At 48.8% G+C, this 21,663-nt stretch overlaps 1 protein-coding gene across 2 annotated transcripts in view; it reads left to right on the plus strand.

Annotated features, from left to right (window-relative positions):
• Window positions 1-21,663, plus strand: part of WIPF3 (WAS/WASL interacting protein family member 3) — an 82,218-nt gene that overhangs the window by 13,968 nt on the left and 46,587 nt on the right. For both annotated transcript variants that reach the window (XM_062178359.1, XM_062178360.1), the window contains exon 2: window positions 12,304-12,449. In XM_062178359.1, the coding sequence (XP_062034343.1) occupies window positions 12,360-12,449 (90 nt within the window). In that variant the 5' untranslated portion in view covers window positions 12,304-12,359. The remainder of the gene's footprint in view (window positions 1-12,303; window positions 12,450-21,663) is intronic.

Genomic DNA, 21,663 nt, shown 5'->3' on the forward strand with positions numbered 1-21,663 from the left:
TTGGCTGAACATTCTTCCTGTAATAGTATCTTTAATAAAAACATAGGAGACGTAAATTTTGCATGTTTAAAAATATTTATCACTAGCCTGTTGCCTACATCAGCAGTTTGGCTAATATGACTTTTTCTTCAGATATTTTGTGCCTTTTCAGTGAAAAGATTTGTATCATAGTTTTGACAATTTTTCTTAAATAATATATTTGGAATTATGTGTTTTAACAGTTGTTCTCTTCCATGTCTTTTATTCAGGAAAACCATTATCTTTTATCTTCCATATCATTTTCTCTCTTTTAAACTCCTTGTCCATTTTCACTTTTCTCAGTCTTCCATGGTATATTCTCAGCAATACCTGTTTTCTTGGGACTTTGCCTAGTTTGGTCTTTATTTTCCTCTTCTACTTCTGCCTCATTTTATCTTCTAATATTGTTGTATCTTCTAAGAATTTTTCCTTTCATTGTGTTCTGGTTTTTGAGGGTTATTTCATTAATTTCTTTGGGTTAATAATTACAGGTCTTACCATCTGTTTTACCTACTTCACAGCAGTATTTTTCTGTTAAGTTTTTCATGTCTCATCTGTTCTTTTTCCTGTTCCTCTCCTTGCTTTGTTCCAAGTTTCTTTGTATGGGTTCCGTATTGGTTCCTCCTTTTATTAAGCATCTTGCAATGAGTTGAATTCTTAGTCCAACTCTTTGCAGGTTCTAGACCAGCAAGAATTCAAGAATTCTCCTTGACTCAAGAAGGTGCTCCTATGACAGAGGGAAGGGAGGAGGTGTCTGTGACGAGATCCTTACTGAAACGCACACTGTGTGCATGTACAAGTCGTTCAAGACCCTCCATCCCCAGCCTTCAGAGCTGATGGCCTTAGGGCCGCTCACGATGCCTTCTCTCCTTTGTCTGCCCTGCTTCTCCAGTGCACCTCCTGAAAGGCTCCCCTGTGCCACCTGCTGTGCCAACGGGTGGATCGAGGGTCTGGGGCCACCCTCCTGCCTGCCCACGTATCCTTTCCCCTTATTCTGCAGGACCTGAGGGGCTTTCCTCACCACGGAGCCAGTGCCGCTACCTTGACGACTGGGGCTGTGTGGGCTGTGCCTTCCAGCATCATCCCGGACAGTGAGCAGTCCTGGCTCATTTATCAAAGTTCTTTGTTCTGATTTCCCCTTTCTTTCATTATTTTGAAATGATTTCCAAGAAAGATATTTTTTTTCCAGTCCACCATCTTAAAACCAGAGGACCTTTGTGAACTGAACTTTATTTTGAAAAGTAGACTCTTTAAGACTAAATAAGGCGCCAGTGCCGCGGCTCAATAGGCTAATCCTCTGCCTGTGGCGTCGGCACACCGGGTTCTAGTCCCGGTCAGGGTGCTGGTTCTAGTCGCAGTTGCCCATCTTCCAGGCCAGCTCTCTGCTATGGCCCAGGAAGGCAGTGGAGGATGGCCCAAGTGCTTGGGCCCTGCACCCCATGGGAGACCAGGAGAAGCACCTGGCTCCTGCCTTCGGATCAGCGTGGTGCGCCGGCCGCAGCGCGCCAGCCACGGCGGCCGTTGGAGGGTGAACCAACGGCAAAGGAAGACCTTTCTCTCTGTCTCTCCCTCTCACTGTCCACTCTGCCTGTTAAAAAAAAAATAAAAAATTTAAAAATTAAAAAAAAAAGACTAAGGCAAACCATCTCCTCTGAGCTGTCCTTTCTTCCATTTCCTTTTTTTTTTTTTTTATTTGACAGGTAGAGTTATAGACAGTGAGAGAGAGACAGAGAGAAAGGTCTTCCTTCTGTTGGTTCACCCCCCAAATGGCCGCTGTGGCAGGCGCTGCGCCGATCCGAACCCAGGAGCCAGGTGCTTCCTCCTGGTCTCCCATGCGGGTGTAGGGCCCAAGGACCTGGGCCATCCTCCACTGCACTCCTGGGCCACAGCAGAGAGCTGGACTGGAAGAGGGGCAACAGGGACTAGAACCGGCACCCCGACCAGGACTAGAACCCGGGGTGCCGGTGCCTCAGGCGGAGGATTAGCCTAGTGGGCTACGGCGCCGGCCCTCTTCCATTTCCTTCTTACACATAAGCAAATTAGGAAAAAAAAGAAAACTGACTTGTCTTTTTATAGGTGGGCATTAAATCCAAAACGAGAGACCTGTTCTCCAACCATCAAACCATTCCCATGGATTCTGGCATCCTCCTGCATACAGGGAGGGCTTTTCTAGTGGGAGCGCTGAGCCCAGAGAGCCCGAAGTTCAGGCTGTTTTATCCCCACACTGATCGAGAGGTCTGCCCATGGTCAGGAACTCCTCCTGCACTCCCCTTGCCCCTTTCTTCAGTTTCTAATATATTTCCTTAATGGTCATTAGGATGATTATTTAATCTCACAGATTAAATTAGGCTTCCATGCCATGCTGCTGCCAACGTAGAGTTCCAGCTTCTGCTTGAGGAGTTGGCCTGGTCCCCAGTGAGCACGCCATTGCTTTAATACAGAGAGATCTCAATGTCAAGGCAATGGCTTTTGGCATTTTGGCATCACCTTTGGCCTAGGTCGTACCAGGATACCTAAGACATAGTCCTCATGTTTGAACCCCTGAGGAATCCTTGATCCAATGAAGGGAGACACGTTGATCTATGAAAAGACAGTTGTCCAGTGCCTGGTGCCATGATACACAGTGTAACCAAAGCACTACAGGTGCCATTGGCTCAGCCGAAGTGGGAGAACACCTGTGCAGAGAAGCTGGTGTCTGGATGACACTTTCGAGTGTTAGTAGGAATGTTCTGGGTGGTAAAGGCCGTAACATGCAATCCGAAGAGCAGACATGAAGACATAGTGATATAAATAGAAGGCATGGGTCTTGGTCCATTTTCTGCTGCCAACAAACTCTCCAAGGCCAGGCATATTGAAAACAGATCTGTTTTGTTCATGGTTCTAGAGGTGGAAGCAGGTGGCAGTGCCTGGCAAGGGCCTCATGCTATGTTGTTTCTTGGTCTAGCATCACAGGATGAGAGCAGGTGGACAGGGGAGACTGATCCACTTCATGATAACCTGCCCTTATGGTAACTGCCAGTCCTGGCAGACCTAACCTGCCTCTGAGACAGGCACTAATCCTGACAGGTGCCCCAAGATCGGGTTACCTCCCAGTGGGCCCCACCTCTTTAGAGTCCACTGCCTCTCAAAGCCGTTACATCGCATGAACCATTGGGAGACAAATTGTATCGCGGCCATAGCAGCGTGTAAGAAAGTGCCAAGGGCCAGCGCCATGGCTCACTTGGTTAATCCTCCGCCTGCAGCGCTGGCACCCCGGGTTCTAGTCCCGGTTGGGGTGCCGGGTACTAATCCTGGTTGCTCCTATTCCAGTCCAGCTCTCTGCTGTGGCCTGGGAGGGCAGTGGAGGATGGCCCAAGTGCTTGGGCCCTGCACCCGCATGGGAGACCAAGAGGAAGTACCCAGCTCCTGGCTTCGGATCGGCGCAGCGCTGGCCATAGCGGCCATCAGGGGAGTGAACCAACAGAAGGAAGACTTTTCTCTCTCTCTCTCTCTCACTGTCTATAACCTACCTGTCAAATAAAAAAAAAAAGAGTGCCAAGTGATGTGATGGTGTCTGGTAGAGCAGGCACGGAAAAGAGTGCAGGATGAGATGTAGAACTGGACTCCTCAGGAGGACGCGTTACCTCCAGGAGTGATGTCTTGGTGTCTGAGAGGTGACACTTGTCAGTCGGTGCATCAGGCTTGGCTGCCTTGAGCTGTGATGGCAAAGGAGACTGCTGGTGGCGGAGATGAGAGGGGTTCTGTGCAGCTGGCTACCTGAGGTCCTAAAGCAACTTCAAACTGGATGAAGGACCCAGGTACAAGCATGTATGTGGTTCTTCTCTGGGCAGGCGCTAGAACACTAGGAATGATGGGAAAGTGCTTGTGCTAATCTTCAGGCTCACAGTACAGCTTGGGATGAAAGGGTTTGTCTTCGCTTATGCCTCACGTCACCTTCCTCCTACACTGGATGATTTTCAGAAGAGCATTTCAGGAGCACTCACACTTCACTGAGTGCTTCGGAAGGAGCGTCCTCCTTATCAAATCTAGCATCATAAACTAATCACAGAGGTTTTTTTTTTTTTAAAAAAAGATCTCATTCTTTTATAATACTGATTGCAAGTTTCCATTGAATAATCAACTCCATTTTTTTATACTTGTCATACCTCAATTTTCCAAAACTAGAGATGCCAATTTTTAGAAGTATAATTGTTATGTAAAAATGAAGAGTACTTTTAAAAATGTGTGGTTAATGTGTTTTTAAAAATGTATTCAAGAGACAGAGAGAGAGAGAGAGAGAGATAGAGGGCTCCAGTTCCCTGGCTCACTCCTCAGAAGCAGGTGTCGTAACCAGTGTTTTAATCACTAGGGCAGGCACCCACCCTGCTGTCATGCATTTTTAATAAACCATTTCTTATTTTAGTGAATTCAAGGGCAGGGGAAAAAAAAGGACAGGAAACCAATATTTTCTCCTTTCACCCTGGGGGACCACACATGCAATGGTTTTCATGGCATTCAGCCATAATTTATGTGCCTGGGTCAATGGTAAATATTATCGATATCAGTATTTTCCCCTTCACCAAATGCTGTTCAAATATTACAGTGATTTTGATGAATGATCTGGGGACATATTTGCATTTCAATGTCTTATTGAAAGGAAACCAGCCTATGTGCTCACTGTAGGCATGCTGTACTAGGTTTCATCTTAGACTCCAGTTGAAGCGTGCCATCATTTTAGAATTCCTGTAGACAAGGCCACACTAATCCTTTAAGCGTTGCAGCAGATAATTAACTGTAACATCCAGTCAGGGCTCAGCCGTCTGGGCTGCAGAAGCGGATGCCTGGGCTGGCGTCTCTCAGGTGTCGGCAGTTACCTGTGTGGGCGGTGCATGGGCACTGTGCCGTGTCTCCCTTTCACTTTTGTGTGGCACATGGTCTGCTGTTTTCCTGGGCCCAGCCTGTTGAAGTTAAATAAATCCACACACAAATGGGTCTTTTTCTTGGTGAACAGCTTCCCGCTGTATGGGACAGAGTGTTCACCACCCTGGATATTCCACAACGTTCCCTGGCGTTCAGATGCTCCCCAGGATTCTGATGAGTAGGTCTGGGATGGGGGACCTTTCTTTTCTTCCCTTTTTTGGGATCGATTGATCAGTTGATTCGAAAAGCAGAATGACTGAGAGGGAGAGACAACAAAACAGAGACAGAGAGATCTCTGCAATTTGCTTGTTCATTACCAAATGCCCCCAATGGCCAGGGCTGGGCCAGGCCAAAGCCAGGAGCCAGGAACCGCATCTGGATCTCCCACGTGGGTGGCAGGGACCCAAGCACTTAGGCCATCTTCCTCCGCCCCCCATTACCCCACCCTGGAATAGATCTGATGAAGAGGTTGTGCTGTGACAGCCCAGGGTCCTGTGTGACTGGCAGGCATGCTCTGTTGGCCCACCATTTTTATTATTAATTAATAATTAAATTGAGAGGCAGAGCTCCCACTCACTTGTCCACAGATGCCCATCGTGGCTGAAGTCTGGAGTTGGGTGTTCAAGTGTCCCACATGGGTGACAGGACCTCAACTACTTGAGCCATCCCTGCTGCCTCTCAGGGTCTGCATTAGAAGGAAGCTGGAGGGGCCGATGCTGTGGCATAGCAGGCTAAGCCTCTACCTGCAGCTCTGGCATCCCAAATGGGCACCAGTTTATATCCTTGCTGCTCCCCTTCCAATCCAGCTCTCTCCTATGGCCTGGGAAAGCAGTGGAAGATGGCCCAGGTGCCTGGGCCCCTGCACCTACATGGGAGACCCGGAAGAAGATCCTGGCTTTGAATCAGCCCAGATCCAGCCATTGCAGCCATTTGCGAAGTAAACCAGCAGATGGAAGATCTTCCCCCACCCGTTCTCTGTCACTCTACCTCTCAAATACATAAAATATTAAAAAAAAAAAAAAGAAGGTAGAATCAGGAAGTGGAGCTGGAGCCAGAAATTGAACTCAGGTACTAAGTGCTCACACTTGCCTGGGAAGGGGGGCGGGGGTAAAAATGCCTTGAGTTATGCTAGCCCTCTTTGGGTCCTGTATCTGAGGATTCAACCAACCACAGATAGAAAACACTTAGAAAAAATACCTGTGTCTGTACTGAACATGTAGACTTATTTTCTTGTCACTATTCCCCAGAATATGCCAGTGTTTGTATAATAGTTACATTATGTTAGGTATTATAAGTAATCTAGAAATGACTTAAAGTATATAGGAGAATCAAATAGGTTATATGCAAAGATTACACCATTTTGTGTGTATGTATGTGTGTGTGTGTGTGAGAGAGAGAGAGAGAGAGTGAGATTTGAGTATCCATGTGGTTTTGGAATCCTCAGGGGGTCCTGGAGCCATTATCCCCACAAATACAATACTTACTAGCATTTCAAAATTGTATTTCACGCAAATATCTAGATATGAAGCTTTTCTTGGAAAAAAAATCGGAGGCTCTGGCCAATACTGGGCTCACATTCCCATGGCATTCCAATCAGCCCAAACTGACGGTGACCCCTGCTCCAAATCCAGGCCTCTCTCTCCCAGGCTGGTTCACCTGTCATCTCCCCACCCCTGAATCAGCATCCCAGGCTACTGCCTGCCTGCAAAGGACTCTGGAGAGGAGTTCCTGGCCTATGGCTGGGGGAAGCAGACTCATAATGGGAACAATTTCTCAGTAATGGAGAGAATGTTCAAGAGGTGGCCACAAAACGAGTGTTCACCCTATCCGAGGAAGAAGACATTTCTGAGTGGGCAGGTGTCCTCTGGGGCCCCAGCCCTCCCTCCTCCACCCCTGCTGAGCCTCCTGGGCTGCTTGCTCATGACTGTCCTGCTACTCAGCACACACACCCTGGTAGCCACCTTGTGCCTGTAAAGAAGGCGACAGCTCCTACCAAGCCCTCAGTTATTGTGCCCCCTCTTGAGTTTGAGATGAGCATTCCTCAGCAGTTGCTACCTCTGTGAGGGCATTGGCCCTATTTTAAAAGAAGAGAGACCTCCTATCTGCTGGTTCACTCCCCAAATGCCCACAACAGCCAGGCCTAGGCCAGGCCAAAGCCACGAGCCCAGAACTCAATCCAGGTCTCCCACATGGGTGGCAGGAACCCAAGTAGTTGAGCCATCACCTGCTGCGTCCCAGGGTGTGCATTAGCAGGAAGTGGTATCAGAAGTAGAGGAGCTGGGACTTGAACAGGACTCTCCGTCTGATATGGGATGCAGACACCCCAAGTAGTGTCTTTTAACTGCCGGGTGCCACATGCCTGTCTCCTACTCCTCCTCTTATTATGATTATTGTTGGTGAGGATGATACATGTAGCTTCCAATTGATTGTGTCAGGACTTGTACTGCATTCCTTATATACAACGTTTTTTTTCTAAAGATTTTATTTATTTATTTATTTGAGAGGTAGAGTTACAGATAGAGGGAGATAGATAGAAAGGTCTTCCATCCACTGGTTCACTTCTCTAATGGTCGCAACGGTTGTGGCTGGGCCAGGCTGAAGCCAAGAGCCAGGAGCTTCTTCCAGGTCTCCCATGTGGGTACAGGGGCCTGAACACTTGGGCCATCTTCCACTGCTTTCCAGGCCATTAGAGAGCTGAATTAGAAGAGGAACAGCCCGGACACAAACCAGTGTCTATATGTGATGCCAGTGGAGTTTCAGCCTACTATGCCACAGCGATAGCCCCCTCATTTACAACATTTTTGAAAAACACCTTGATAATTAACAATTAAATATTATGGCTTCTACTTTGCAAATAGAGAAAAAGAGGCCCATGATGGTGAAGTGATTTGACCAAGGTCGCGCAGCTGAGAAAAAGCAAAGGGGACGCCAAGACCGGCACTGTCGCCTGACTCAGGTCTCACGGGGAAGCCCAGCCAGTTCTGATCCCCTCACCAGCCTCTGGTGCTGCTTAGGCAGCTAATGTGCATTTCCACGCGGTTTTTCAGTTATTTCATGACTTCGGGGAAAGTATAAAAGCCTTATATTGAAGACATCTTAAATACATTTTTAAATGGGTTGGAAGAACACAAAGCATCAAGGAGCTCCTGGGTGCGCAGCCTGTGACTTCCGGGAGCTCTGGATCGCTAGCTGTCAGATTTTAACAAATACCTCTCTAGATAATTGCTTAATTATTATACCTGTCAAGAAAAAGCCTTCACAGCCATCAGGAACTGCATATAAAAATAGCCTGCAATCCCTAGCCATCGAAAGATCCTCACCTGCGATTTTAGCAAGGCAGAGTTCCAGTGCCACCCCACGGGTCTCAGATTCCTAAGGATAAATCTTGATGGGAGCACGTGCTTACGGAGCAGCAAGAGAAGGACTGTGCCCACCTTGTAGGGTTGGTCGGTCTCGCCCTCGCCCTCGCCCTCGCCCTCGCCCTCACCCTCACAAATAAATTTAAAAATAAACTAAACTGGCCCCCAGTCATAGGTTTGACGTGCTGTCATGTTCCTAAGCCCACAGAGGCTGCGGTATTTCTTACGGAGGAAATGTGTGAGTCGGTGTAGTGTCTTTGGCCGTGAGTTCTGTTGCTCTGTTGAGGTCTTCAGCAGCCTGCGTGATGTCCACCCACGTTGGTCAGCAAGCTCTTTACTCGGTCAGTGAGCTCTTTACTCGGTCTGGGGGTTCAAGTAATGATCTCTTTCTGAAACCCCCCCCCCCGACACACCCACAGGTAATGTCCTCTCAGCTATCTGGGCACCTCTTTACCTAGTTAAGTGGGCACATAAAATTAACCGGCACACTCAGTGTCCACAGCCACTTGATAGAAGATAGCCACAGTGAGTAATGAGAATTTACCATGTTCTCTGTAGTTCCTGTAGTGTGCAGGTTAAATTAGTAGCTATAGCAAATTAACACCAACATCTCCGTGACTTCACTCAATGGAAATGAACTGTTTCATATGTGTAAAGTCTAATCAGATATTTGGCAGGTGATCTTATGAAGGGTGAGTCAAGGACCCAAATGCCTTCCATCTTGTGGCTCTGCCAACACATAGGACCTTTGCTTCTGAGCAGTAAATGGAGAAAGAAAAGCTGTGGGTAGAAGGCCTCCCTGAGCCAGCCGAGGAGCAGAGCACATTGCTTCTGCCTTCATGCCATCGTCTGGAGCTCTGTCTCATGGTCACGCGTAACCACAAGGGAGGCTGGGAGATGTAGTCCAGCGGTGTGCTGGGAAATGTAGTCTGTGTGCCACAGTGCACTGCGAAGTTACTTCCTATGCTCATGTTTCCTGGGGCAAATGGTTAGGTAAGCGGCATTTACCTTCTTTAAGGTCATTTCTTCAAAGCCTTTTCAGTTCTTGCGCAGGAGAAGCAGGTCTGTCCCCTCACATTTGTCTTAGTTAAAAGACGAGATCCTTACATAATGAGGCCGGTCTGTATCCTCCTGTTCTATTAATACGTCAGCCAGCCCTTTAATCCCTGCCGTAGATTTCAGCTCCAAGTATTTTTGCCACGGAATAAAAGATCCTATGAAGACCGCACACAGGGTCTTCTGTGAAAGAAATCGTCCAAATACAAATGGCTGATGGCTGACGCTTGTTCCAACCAAATGGTGAGCTTGCGCGCAATGTGCTGTAGCATTCAGCCTGTAAATGCTGCCTGTGTCTGACCTCAGGGTAAGGTGTGTGTTTGGCTGATGCTGTCTAGAGGCAGCGTCTGCTGTATTCTGAGGTCTCTGCTCGGTCTTACCAGGGCTTTTGCTTCGAATTCTGATGAGGGGTATTTTTGCTTCTCGCTTTCTGTTCTTGTATTAATATCAAGGATAAAGTATCACAGTACATAGCAGGATCCTTCTTCCTGGGAAATACTTTATAAGAAAGTGTGTTCTTGTTCATTGACAAGCTCCTGCACCTCTTTGGAATGTATAGAAACCATCATGGACTGTTTCCCCCAAAAGTTGCACTTCTGCATATATTTTATATCATCTACACTTTTCACACAATTTTAGGGTGATTCTTAACCCTACTGAAAAGAAGCTGGTACCATATAACCCAGCAATTCTTGCACATGCACCTGAAAGAATTAAAAGCAATGTCTTTAAGAGATCTTTGTGCACAAAAGTCCATAGCCGCATTTTCCACAACACCCTCAAAGTGTCAGCAAACCAGGCGTCCATCAGCAGGTCGGTGGTTAAACAGCCGTGGTTACGCACACAATGGAGCAGCAGGAATGCATTTCTGATACTCACTACATCATACACGAATGCTGGAAATGCATGCTCACTGAAACAAGCCAGACTCAAATGGACAGATAGCATGTGGTTCTACATATTTGAGTGCCTAGAAGAGGCAAATCATAGAGACAGAAGATGGAATACAGGCTACCAGGGCTGGGGCAGGTGACAAAGAAGTCACTATTTCATGGGTACAGGGTTTCTGGGATGATGAGAAAACTCCGGAAGCAGAAGTGGTCATGGTTACATAACACTGTGAATGCACTTAATGTTCATTATACAAGGTGCCTCAAAAAACACATGGAAATTGAAATAAAATATGTGTATTTTTGTGCAAGAAAACATAAGCATGTGCATAGTTTTTTATAATGTACATTTTCCGTGCATATTCTGGAGATCCCTTGTATGCATGAAGAATTATGAAGACTCCTCTCAATGTTTTGTTCCGCCAGTAAACTTGCCTTTTAATCCCCCTCTTCATGAACTTTTTGGAGCTTTAAAGTGATAAATTATAGGCTTTTTTTGCCACAATAAATAAAAATTATATTGGAAAGAGCCTGGACTTGGAGCCTGTTAAGTCTGGAGCCCAATCCTAGGTCTCCCAGTTCCTAGGTGTGTGTGGCTTTGGGCAAAAGACTTCATGTCCCCAAGTGTCCTTTTTGTCACCTGTAAAACTGGGGAGACTGCAACTGCCCTGTGGGACTGTGGAAGAGGTTAATGCGATGAGCCTGCCCCTTGGCAGCATTCCAGACGAAGGTAAAGGCAGCTGACATAGTCAAGAGGGAAAATCGGCTGCACATCTGTGGCCCATTGCTCTTTGGCTCTCTGGAGATAAGAGTGTTCACGTGAGGTGAAATAGATTCCATGGGATCTTTGGGTTGGAGAAACAGAGGGACAGGCCTTACTGTTCCCCTAGGACTAAAGGGACAGCAGGAACACAAACCCACCCATGCCCCAGTCTGAGGTTTAGTTCAGTTTCTGCTTAAGTTTCTGAGTTTTCATGTGGGTTTTTGTAATTCTTACAAACTGGGGGGATTTTTTTCATACAGGTTTTTAAACTTATTAATATTTGAAAGGCAGAAAGAGGAAAAGAGAATGAACTTCATCTGCTCTCTCACTCCCCAATAGCCAGGGCTGGGACAGACTAAAGCCAGGAGCCTGGCACTCAGTCCAGGTCTTCAGGGTTGGTGGCAGGGACCGAAGTACTTGAGCCCTCCCCTGCTGCTCCCAGGGCGCACGTTAGCAGGAAGCTGGGATCGGAAGTAGAGCCGCGACTCAACCCAGGCCCTGATGTGGGATGCGAGTATCCCAAGCTGAGCTGTAACTGCTGCACCAAACGCCCAGCCCCTTAATACAGATTTTAATCTTGAAGTGGATTCTAAGACGCACATCCACCTCCACATGTGTGAACACAGACATGCCCACACACACATGCCTCTCGGAGAAAAGCATCATGTAGGATGCAGGCGTCTTGCAACATTAAGTATCTGAAACAGAGCTGTGTTTGCAGAGCCATGTCGGAAAGCTGTCTGTGTTGCAAATAGCAGAGAGTCTGCAGAGGAGAGCCAGTAACTCCCCACCCCCCAGGTGCCAGCCCAGGAGGAGCAGGGATGGAGCTGACAGGACAGGAGGCGGGGGAGTGACTGACGTCCTTCCCAGGCCTAGCTCGAGGCAGGCGTCACGAGTGACGTTGAGCCTGTGACATTCAGAAAAGGTTACATTTTGTTCTGTTTGCTTAGGAAAAATGGGAGGCTGTGCAGCATGTATTAAAGATCATAAAACTAAACATTCAGTGCTAGCTAGGTAGAATTAATTATTTGGAAAAATCGCTGTGGAATGAGATGTTGCTATTATTTTGAGATACAAATTCATATTGAGATACAAATCACAAAATATTGTCAATTTTGTCACCTGTTTAACTCTGGAAACTGACTACTTTGTCAGTTTCCAGCATGTAGCACAAGGCTTGCCTCACAGGTGGACACTCTGAGAAATGAATGAATGAATGAACAAGTGAACATGCCAAAGGATGAAGCTGTTCCATGCCTGCATCCGCGAGACGTGTTACCTGCGTACGAGTGAAGACTTTCCCTTTTCTCTTTTTCAGAGTGGAACCCGCTCCCTTGATCCATTCATAAGCAAGAGACACCAACACCGTGACTCATGCCAGTGCCACCGCCGCCACCACCTCCTTTGCCTCCACCTCCTCCACCCCTGGGGGCTCCTCCTCCTCCCCCACCGTCTGCACCCCTGGTAAGACCTGTGCATTTTTGTCTGCTTCATTGTGGAATAGGAGCCTCCGGGCTCTGCAAGAGCAGAAGTTCTGAATGTGCAGAGGCAGCCCCTGCCTGGCGCCCCTCCTGTGGGTGGCATCTCGGGGAGCTGGGCCTGACAGCTTCAGGCTCTGACTCCAAACCGGCCTGGCTGCTGTGCCCCATTCCTGGCAGCTCCCACCTCCATCTCATCAGGCCCCTGGTGGCTGTATCAGTTCTCCTATAATTCCTGCTGCTTGGCACAGCCTCCTGAATCTTGTCCTGGTGTGAGAGGCCACACCCGGTGTGCATTCCCTGAGACACTGCAAAGTTGCGTCCTGCCGTGCCATGTGGTTGGTGAGGGTGATAGCTTGGCTTCAGCTCCTGGGCTCTCAGCTACACTAACTGTCATATGGAATGAAGGTGTCAACTTAGGACTGGATCTGGTATGCTGGAGCAAGTGTTGCTGGGTACTCTCTCTTGGTTTAGTGGTTGGGTTGGGCTTAAGGGGCAGCCACAGCAGCTGCTCATACTGTTTAAGAATGGGGATTCCCAGCCTCTTCACCATTCACATTTGGGACACATCATTTTTTGTCGTGGGATACATTGTAGAACCTCTAGCATCATCCCTGGCCCCTACCCACTGGACATCAGGAGCATCCCCCAGTTGTAGCAAGTAAAATCGGGCCCAGATATTGCCCAGTGTCCCTCCACACCCAGTTTTAGAAGAAGGTTCCTGGGGCTGGCACTGTGACTCCATGGGCTAAAGACCTGTCCTGTAGTGCTGTCATCCCAAATGGGTGCTGATTCAAGTCCCGACTGCTCCACTCCTGATCCAGCTCCCTGCTAATGAGCTTGGGAAAGCAGCGGAGGATGGCCCAAATGCATGGGCCCCTGCACCCATGTAGCAGACCCAGAAGAAGCTCCTGACTTCAGCCTGGCCCAGCTTTGGCCGTTGTGGCCATTTGGGGAGTGAACCAGTGGATGGAAGACCTCCCTCTCTCTCTTTCTCTCTCTCTCTCTGCATCTCCCTCTCTCTCTCTAATTCTGACTTTTAAATCAATCAGTCAGTCTTGAAGAAGAAGAAGGGTCCTGCTCAATGCTGGCAGTGAACCTTCCCTCTAACGAAACCCCAGAACCCATCTCAGTCGTATGCTCATTCTGTGTGCGGCTCCCGTGAGGTGTGTGTGGCACCAGATCCGCAGCTTCTATTTTCTATGGAAGATGGGCAATGTGATGACGTGACACAGAGACACCGGGCTGCCTGGGGAGGAGCTGAGTGAGCAGCCACCAGGAACAGCACCTCCCAGTCACGTCCCCTTAGTCAGACTTGCCCTTGGGGAGAGCTAGCTGCACAGCCACGGGGCCCAGAGTGTGCCCACGGCATCGCCCCCGTGACCTGAGCTTTGTGCCAAGGGCACGCACCTGCCTGAAACCTGAAACCTGCACTTGCAGAGGATGGGAGGAAGGCATATCGCGTGAAGAAGCAAGCACCAAAGCGTGCAGCGAAAGCACGAAACAAACCAAAGAGCTCTAGCCGGAAGACAGAGCAAGAATACAGATGGGAGTTCCACTGCTGAGTTGGACCTCGCCAGCTCAACTTCATGGTCATCGCCATGGCTCTAAGTGAAAGGTACATACGCAGAACTCTCATGGGAAGCTCGCGAAGTATGACTTACAGCTTCAGATTCCATTCTATACCCATAAACCATAAAGTTAGCCAGAATAAACATAGCAGAAGCCATGTGACTGGGAATTTGGGAAATAACCCCTTTCAAACATTGCTATGATATATAAATATCTGGGGCTCAATAAGTGTTGAGCATGTGTTTCTAGAATGTTCTCTGTTACAAAACAATAAGCCTGTGCCAACCAGAGTTTCCCCCTGATAATGAGATAGTTTTATTTCAGAGATTGATTTAATAAGACTTTAAAGGAGCCAAAAAGAAAACATCCACCATTATGCACAGCAGTGATATTTATTCTAGTGAAATATGTATTAAGTGGCTTATGAGAACTAAATGAAATGTGTGAGGTCATACTGTTGATTAAAAATTCCATTTTGCCATGGTGTTAATTAGAAATTACATCTATGCTGATTATGGAAAAGTAGATGTGAAATGATGGGTTTTAAAACAACATGCTTTGTGTGTGATAAAATTGGCTATGGACTGGCCTTAGTGTTCGGGCACAGGTGAAGACACCCACATCCAGTATCCCACACCCAGCTCTGGCTCCTGCCTCCAGCTTCCTGCTGATAGAGGCCCTGACAGACAGCAGGTGATGGCTCAAGCAGCTGGGCCCCTGCCACAGCAGTGGGAGATGGGGACTGTGTTCCCTGCTCCTGGCTTCGGCCCCTCAGCCAGGCCCCAGTGGGCTGTTGTGGGCATTTTGGGCATGAACTGGCAGAGGTGCACTCTCCCTCTCTCAGTTTGTTAAAATCAGCTGTGTAATAAATACAGTACAGATTAGAAGGTGATAATGCTGATTACAAAATTCAGCATTTTATTAGGGAATTCTTTTTATTTCTTTAAAGATGCTTCAGTTAATAAAACAATTTGTATGTGGTTAATTATGTGAATGTCTTCATTTTTTTTCCTTTTTGGCTGTCTTTTGGAGGAATAGGTCAATTTAGGAAGAAAACGGCCATGTAAAGTATGCAATTTTTTAAAACATTTTTCCACAAACTGGGAAAATATTTACATATTAAAGGACAACTAATTACCTTATTCAGGAAATGTATAAAGTATATACTCTTACTATGGAAAGAGTAGAAAAGTGACACAGGATATGATCAAGTGGGAGAAATACAAATGTTTCGGCCTCATTGCAGTAAACACAGAATAAAAGAATGAGAAACCCTTTTCATCTAGCAACTTGATGGTGCTTTTCAAAAGAGTGTTTGTCACAACCACAGGAACCGGCCCCTTCTCACTCTTGGTGGAGACAAGCATTGGTCTAATTCTCCGAGACACAACGTGTCAGCGCAGATCAAACCTTCTGGAAGACGGACACACTTAGTGACCTCCTGGCACTGAAGCAGTTTTTCTTTAAGTCACTAATTGTGGATGAACAGGACTACTTAGCCATACATATTGAGGAAAGCATTACTTAAAATGGCATCCCCAAAAGGAAGAAGAAACACCCTACACGTGTAATACCAGGAAATTCAATAAATAAATGATGAGATAATCCACAAAGTGGCATGGACGCACCATTAAAAAAATATCAAAATTATTTTATAACTTGCAGCATAGTAACTGAGGCAAGGATCTGCCATGGTGAAAGCTGGGATCCACGTTGGAGGGGCATGGGCTCTCTCAGGGATCCTGAGGGACGTGTACATTATTCCCTGTCGCAGAGGGGAGGATGACCGAATGTCCCAGGGCTTTGGTTGTGCCCCGGGAGAAACGCACAGCCTCACGCAGCAGCAATCTGCCAACGCCAGGCTGCTCTGGAGCAGACCCCGGCACACCCACAGCAGCCCCGCCGAGCCCCTCGCTGCTGGCCGACTGCCCCTGTCTGGGAGTGCTGCTTCATCTCCAAAGACTTGGGACGAGTAATCAGAGGTAACATGTCACGACCCAGGAAGAGGGCGTGGATTCTGGTTTCAGCCCACAGATGAAGTGTCCTGGAACACAGTCACGGTCATTTCCGTCGTGTGCCTGGCTGCGTTTAGGATATGGTGGCAGAACACCAAATCAGCAAAATGAATTCCGTTCTTTTCATTAGTAGATCTGTGTTTTTAAAAAACATGCTCAGCTATGATTGCTATCTTTTGAAATTTGTCAATAAATACTTTGTGGAATTCTCTTCTCTTTTGTGATTGCAAATCAAGGATATTATCTTTGTATTTCTGCCTGGCCCATCATGCCCAAAATATTTACTGCCTGGCCCTGACAGGAAGTTTGCCAACACCTGTCCCGCAGCCAGCTGGCCTCGCTCAGCCCGCCTTTCATTACCAGCAGCCCAGGAGCTCGGTCCCCAGCATCAGGTCTTGTCCCTCCTCTGCTTCACCTCAGGGGGGCTGTGGCCCCCTCACCCTTGCCTGCCTGTCCACCCCCACGCTGGGCCTCCTCCTGCTGTCTCTACGCAGCTCTCCCGTCTGCCCGGAAGGCTGTTTCTGCTGTCATAGCTCACACTTGCTTCCTCCTACTCCACACTGCTTTTGTATATATTTTATATTTTGTTTTGTTTTTTATTTTAAAAATATTTATTTATTTTAAAGACAGAGCTACAGGGAGAGAGGAATCTTCCATCCACTGGTTCACTCCTCAGATGACCTTAATAGCTAGGGCTGGGCCAGGCTGAAGGCAGGAGCCAGGAACTAACTCCATCCTGACTTACCACTTGGATGGCAGGGGCCCAAACATTTGGGCCATCTTCCACTGCTTCCCCAGGAGCATTAGCAGGGAGCTGGATTTGGAAGTGAAGCAGCCAGGACTCCAGCCTTTGTTCGTGTGAGACGTTGGCATTACAAGCAGTGATTGGAGTCTGTGTTTGATATTTTGTGATCTTCTGTGTCCCTCATGTCTGGCTCAAATTAGACACTCAGCTTTCAATGAGTGATTATGAACAGGGTCAACAGATGGAGCTAAAACTTCTTTAGCCAGTGCCCAGGACTCTGAACATCTATGCTGTTAAAGAAACTTTATTAAAGGCCCTTTTTAGAGCACGGTACAGAAGACTTTGTTCAGGACCATCGCAATAGGTACAGGTGGGACCACTGCAGTGGGGTTTTACACTGGCCTAGGGAGAATGAGTTCATCTCCAAATACGGCCTGGGCAGGTGCAGGCAGCCCTGGGTGATCAGACGTCGCCTGGGGGTGGTGGAGGAGGAGGAACCCAAGCAGGTGTCACTGCTGAAGGTTCTGGCTAAGCGGATGTAGCAGGGGACCTGCTGAAACTGGCTGTTACATGGAAGGCCGCAGCTGGGCCTGGGGGAAGGCTCAGCAGCCTGGGGAACATTTGGTCAAGCAGAGAACCTGCCTGAGCGCACGCAGAGCAGCGTGGCAGGTTTTGTTAAATGCCCTCTATAAGGAGGGAGCAATTGGGACAACTGCCCTGGTTCCCTGTGGTCCCATGCAGCCAATCAGACTTTGCTTCAGTACCGGCAGATCTGGGGCTTAGGCTGGGGGGGCTCAGGTCAGAGATTTTGGGTTTCTCCGTGCTGAACCTGCCCGTTCCCATCCATCTCCGTCCTCTCCTGCTCTCTGCTGTGCTGGCTGCCTCTTCCCAACACTGCGGCCTAGAACAAGGAGAAAGGGCCGAGGGGGCAGCCGACACTTTGGAGCAGGCCTCTGCCTCCCCGGCCTTTGGAACTCCTTTGTCTCATCTCTTTAAAATCCCAAAGGGAGCAACATCAAAACTGCCCGCGGTGCACCGGCCACCTAGCATTACATCATCATTGGTGCTTTGCTTACAGAATGGAACGTTTAAAGATACCTAAAGAAAATGTAATGAGTTTGATTTTTGAAATGCAGCAGAATTTTACAGAGCTTTTGTTTCGAGTCCTTGGATCCACGAGCTTCTGCGGGGGCTGTGAGTTCTGAGCCCTTGTCACACGTGCTGGACTCCATGCAAGTGCCAGTGTCACGGAGCAGCTGACCAGTTTTGGAGCTGGGTTGCCCAGGCAGAGCCTGCCAGCCAGGCTCACGGCTGTAACACGGGTGTGTGTGTATGACGGATTTGTGGATTTTTGGCAGCATTCCTTTTCAATGCTGCCATTAACTAAAGTGTCCTAAGAAGGAAGCAGTTTTCTGAGAGCAGGTGGGTCTTATCATTTAAACGCCCAGGCTCGCCGATTATTTACCCAGAAAAGTAGCGCTCCAGGCCGGAGGACACCATGGTGCCGTGTTTGCTGCCAGACCCCGGGGTCAAGTTTAATAATGATGCTGACGGAAGGCGACAGTGAGCAGCGAGTTGCTTTCCCTGGCTGCTCCGTGCCCTCACTCCTGTTGCCAGGTCCTCCTTTGTGGTTTTTCTCCCCATAGTCTAGGGGCTGTGTGATTCTTGGGCCAGGGAGACTCACAGTGCTGGGAGGCGTGATCCCGATGCCCGACGGGAGATTGTACCTCCTCCTACAGCAGGCCAGGGCTCCTGCCGCCAGGTGTGAAAGAAAGCGGGGGAACCAGAGTGCTCAGTGCGGTCCCTAGAGGGCTTTATGGGAGTTTCTGTGTTTGCTGTTGTGGAGAAACAAAAGCTGGAGTGTGGAGCGCTAGGTGGAAGGACGCTTAGCAGGACTGCATTGTACATCACGTCTGGAGAGGGCATTTGCATGGTTAGCGGTGCATTTGCAGTAACAAGAGGCTTAAAAATTCTCAAGCACTGTTATGTAGGTTCTGATTAGTGTCACTAGAGAAGGGATAGGGCGTTTACCCTGGACGGAGAGGGGCCGCTGGAGTAACGAGGCTTCTGTGTTCGGCTGAGCTGTGAAGCTGGTATACACTTGACCTTTGGTTTCTGCTTAACCCGTTTGCAAAACTACGCCTCTGTCTTCAGGTTATGTGAAAAACATGGTGCTCCCTCTCCTTTGCTGATTTTCACTGGGAGCAGCCGCAGGGAAAAGGGGCCATCCTAGGGGCAGATTTCCTGGGTAAGAGAGAGAGATGTATGCAGGAGTTGCCACTCAGACTTCCTAAGGGCGTTGGGACACATTTCAATGTGTTTCTTTTTTCTGCACTGGGAGGTGGGAGGGGCGGCAGGAACAAAGAGGAGGAGGTGTGCAGGGGCGCACGGGAGGCAGCGATTGTGCACCTGTAATGCCTGGGACTTGGCAAGAAAAGCCTCCTCCAGTGCTTAGTGAAGCCTTTATCAAGTGGCCCAGGAGCCCAGTAGCGGAAGCAGCTCCCACGCAGCACCTGAGCTCAGCCAGGGCTCCAGAGGGAGGGGATGTGGGGTGTGAAACCCCCAGTATGTTTCTGGGCCCAGGATCCCTGGTGGCAGCTTTGTCCTATGTCCCCAGGCTCCTGGCTCCCAGCCTTGAAATCCCAGAGTCACTACCATTCCCAGAAAAGCTCAGGGGCCCCTGCCGCCCGCCCCAGGCATCACTGCACGAGTCCCCCGTGTTGTGCTTTAGTGGGCGACTGTGGTTTGCAGCCTGGGGTCTTTGGGGTCGTGTACCCCGTCTGCCTTCATCCTTCATCTTCCTTGTCAGAAGAGAGGGAAACACCCTATTAACGTCAGGTTGTAGGAGGCACACACACACCCCAGCCCTGGCCACGTAGAGCAAGCTGCAGCGAGGCAGGGGGAGGGTGCTGGGTCCCCCCAGGGCACCTCTGCAGCGGTGTCACCTCAGATGTGTGACAGAGGACAGGTAACATGAAGTGAAGAAAGCAGGACACATGCAGGCCCTGTGGTCCCAGTTACATAAAGCTGAGTGTGTGCAAGCTCGAGACCCCATAAGGAGGGGCGGGGTGTTTGGGGCAGTAGTTACGGCACCACTCGGGATGCCTGCGTCCCATAGCAAAGCGCCTGGACTCAGCTTCCAGCTCCAGCTCCTAACTCCAGTTCCTGCTGACCCACCCAGTGGGAGAAAACATGTCACAGCTCAATACTTGGGGTCGCTGCCACCCATGTGGGAGACCTAGATGGAGTTTCTGGCTTTAGCCTGGCCCGGCCCTGGCTGTTGTGGGCATTCAGAAAATGAGCAAGTGGATGGAAGATCTTCCCCTATCTCCCTATCTTCTCCTATCTCTCCCTCTCTCCCACCATCTCTCTCTGCCTTTCAAATAAAATGAAAATAACTTTTTTTAAAATGTAACAAAAGAGCCCTAAGGACACAGAGTACAGATACCGTCACTAGGTGTCTTGGCGTGGAAAGACAGTGTTGGATGATTTTTGTTTTCTTTTTTCATGATTCTACATCTTCTCAAATTTCTGTAGGAGCATTTATCACTTTTGTAATTAGAAGATAAGGTTTTTTTAATTAAGCAAAAAGAGTGATGATCACTTGCTGGTTGACTTAGGCCATATAATAATGAATAATAATAACAGATGTCCGCGGACTAGCTGTTGTGCACCAGGTGCTGTGCCAGGCACTTAACGTGATTGTCTAAACTCGCATCTGCAGCAGTGCAGCGAGGTGGGCACTGACAGTGCTATCTTACAGATGGCAGAGCCAAGACACAGACAGGTGAGCCAGGTGCCGAGCATCCCACTGCCTCTAAGTAGAGGCTGGGGTCCACCTCCACTGCAGACCCTGGGCGCTCTGACTGCAGACCCTGGCCACCATCTGCTCCGCTGCCCCCAGCTGTGCATCCACATCCAGCAGTGTGGACTAGCGCTTACCCTGGGCTTTGCACCGACTTGGGTGCCCAGCATGTCATAACCGAGTTACTCTTCACTGAACAGCAGTTGCTGTTCCCATTTAATGGATGAGCCCATGGAGGCCCAGGCGGGGGGTGACTCACCCAGGACCACAGCTGGTGACTGTGCAGGGCTGCAGTTTGAACTGCCCCAGTCCCTGCCCTGAACCCCTAACCCAGCTGCTCTGTGATATGGACTCAGAGGCTGTGGCACCCATTGGGAGTCTCAGGAGAGCAGTGCTCGGGGACTGTGTCTACTCCGTTGAATCTAAAAGCCAGGAAGTTTCTGACTGGATCCTGTTTCCTGAAACTTAGAGCTTCCAGATTTCTTCCTGTGTCCCCAAGCTTGCCCTTTGTCTTTTTTCTTTGTGGTTTCATTATTTTTTCCATGAGCTTTTGCTTTCCTTCACCCTTTGAATTAAACACACACACACACACACACACAGAGAGAGAGAGAGAGAGAGAGAGAGAGAGAGAAAGATGATAGAGTGGGCGATGTTTGGACTAGTTGGGACACTGCACCTGATACCCAGAGTGCCTGTGTTTGAGTTCTGGCTGTGCTCCCCGTTCCAGCTTTCGGCTGTTGCACATCCTAGGAGGCAGCAGGTGATGGCTCAAATAATTGGGTCCCTGCCACCCACATTGAGTTCTAGGCTCCTAGCTTCAGCCTAGGTCATTGCAGGCATGTGGGGGATGGGAGCTCTGTCTGTCTCTAGGATGTTTCCTGCCCCCCTCCAATTAAATCGCCCTCTGAATCAAACTCATGGTTTAGCAGCAGAGAGTCAGAATTAAAGGAGGGATGTGATGCAGAGGAGCTCAGCTGTGTCCTGCCGTGCTGGCTGGCTTCTGATAAGCTCAGAAAGATGGGGCTCTTCCTCTAGCAGTGTCGGGTGCACGCTGGGGACAGTA

This window comes from Lepus europaeus, chromosome 20 (genome assembly GCF_033115175.1).
Source record: "Lepus europaeus isolate LE1 chromosome 20, mLepTim1.pri, whole genome shotgun sequence".
NCBI classification, from domain to species: Eukaryota; Metazoa; Chordata; class Mammalia; order Lagomorpha; family Leporidae; genus Lepus; species Lepus europaeus.